Raw genomic sequence first — 1,643 nt, 5'->3', positions numbered from 1 at the left:
AAAATCTGAATTTTGTGTTTATTTAAAAAAAATTAAAGTCTAGATATTTAAATAGAATTTTTAAAAAATTTAAATAACTATATGAAAGTTTTGTAATTCAGTTATTTATATGAAATTTTTATAAAAATTTGGGTATTTATATGCTATTTGTTTAAATAAAGTTTTTTTGTGTTTTTATTATATGTTAAAATTGTGCTGTTATTGAGTGAAACTTTTTTTCTCCAAGGAGAAAAATATTTAAATGTACAGCAATATCAAATAGCAAGAGGAAATAAATAAAAAAAAAAAAAGAGAAAGAGAAGGAAGATTATACATGTGAACCCTATTTCAGTCTGCAGTAACTGAGTTAACGACAAAAAGAAACAGGGTTTAGGGTTCTGTCTTTCGAAGCTTTGGTCATTTGCTTCATGATACAGACCACGAAATTCCTTGCCTGAGCCAAAGAGTTACCGCCTGTAAACAAAGACTGATTGAACATACTTAAGCTTTTTGATGCGAAGTAACTCTGAAGCATCAGGTGGAAAGATTGCGAAACAAACAGCTGAAAGCCCCGACCCAATTGATCGATCGGCCTATGTACAACGATTTCACTCGCAAGCTGGTTTCGTGTCGAAGCTGCTAAGGCAGATGGCGAAAGCCTGGAAGACGGAGAGAGGGTAACGGTAATCCATCGTGAAAATGTCTTTGCCGATCTTACCGAACTGCAAGATCACTCGCTCTTGTTCGGATGCTGGGATGATGTTCTGTCCCGGTTCAGCCGCCGCTACCAACTGGAAGTTCTTCACCGAAGCCACCGTGACTCGTCCCTTGAAGTTCAGACACCAGCACTGCAGTTGCTCGTGCCATCTGGGCGCTTTGTTTCTCAATACCAATGGATCTCTTGAGCCGTCGTTGTCGGGATCTAACAGTGATGATTCTCTGAGGTTGCCTGAGCAGAATCCGATAATGCCTTTCTTCTTCTCTTTGTAATCTAAACGCGGCAGAGAATTGTTGTTTACGCTCTTTGTAAATTCTGTTGGAGTAGGAGCGGTACCGCCTTCTTGAACTGATGATATCGGGACACCGTGCATGATGCAATGCATTCTTCTCGGGCCTCGTGTTCGGAGGACATTTAGCTCGTACGAGATCGAAGCTATGTTGTAGTTACTAGCAGACACCCATGGAGAGACTTGCCTTGATTTGAGTTTCCGGTTTGTCTTGGGGTTGGACGAGATTTCCGGGTCGAGTGGAGGAGGCTGGCTGTCGTAGACCGTGAATTTGGTTCCAAAGAAATTGGACCTGTCCACGAGAAAAGAAGTTTGTACACTGCATAACAAGAGGTGACGGAACAAACTGTCAGAATCATGAATCTGGACGACTTACCTCAGTTTTCCCACATAATTACTGCTCGTTCGAGAGAAATCATTCCCCGACAAAGATATGACAAACTCTGTACTTGTAGCCCTCCTGACTTTCTTCGCAGCCAATAACAGTTTACTCATGTCACCAGAAAGCGCTGTAAGTATACAAAAAGAAGACAGTCATCAAACAAAATGTAGGATCGCAGATGACCGAGTTCGGAAATGAAGGTAAATTTACCAGGACTTAACCCAAGATACAGTCGGTATGTTCCAGTTGCTCTTTCAAGAAGCAGCTCTAAGCGA

At 41.0% G+C, this 1,643-nt stretch overlaps 1 protein-coding gene across 3 annotated transcripts in view; it reads right to left on the bottom strand.

Annotated features, from left to right (window-relative positions):
- Positions 1 to 254: 254 nt before the first annotated feature.
- The window catches only part of LOC104801922 (tubby-like F-box protein 6), a 2,890-nt gene continuing 1,501 nt past the window's right edge, over positions 255 to 1,643 (bottom strand). For all 3 annotated transcript variants that reach the window (XM_010525305.1, XM_010525304.2, XM_010525303.2), the window contains exons 5-7: positions 1,579 to 1,624; positions 1,363 to 1,495; positions 255 to 1,278 (exon numbers count right to left, since the gene is read on the bottom strand). In XM_010525305.1, the coding sequence (XP_010523607.1) occupies positions 588 to 1,278; positions 1,363 to 1,495; positions 1,579 to 1,624 (870 nt within the window). In that variant the 3' untranslated portion in view covers positions 255 to 587. The remainder of the gene's footprint in view (positions 1,279 to 1,362; positions 1,496 to 1,578; positions 1,625 to 1,643) is intronic.

This window comes from Tarenaya hassleriana, unplaced genomic scaffold (genome assembly GCF_000463585.1).
Source record: "Tarenaya hassleriana unplaced genomic scaffold, ASM46358v1 Cleome78, whole genome shotgun sequence".
Lineage (NCBI taxonomy): Eukaryota > Viridiplantae > Streptophyta > Magnoliopsida > Brassicales > Cleomaceae > Tarenaya > Tarenaya hassleriana.
The sequence above is the reverse complement of the archived record's forward strand: the minus strand, read 5'-3'. Positions and strand labels throughout refer to the sequence as shown.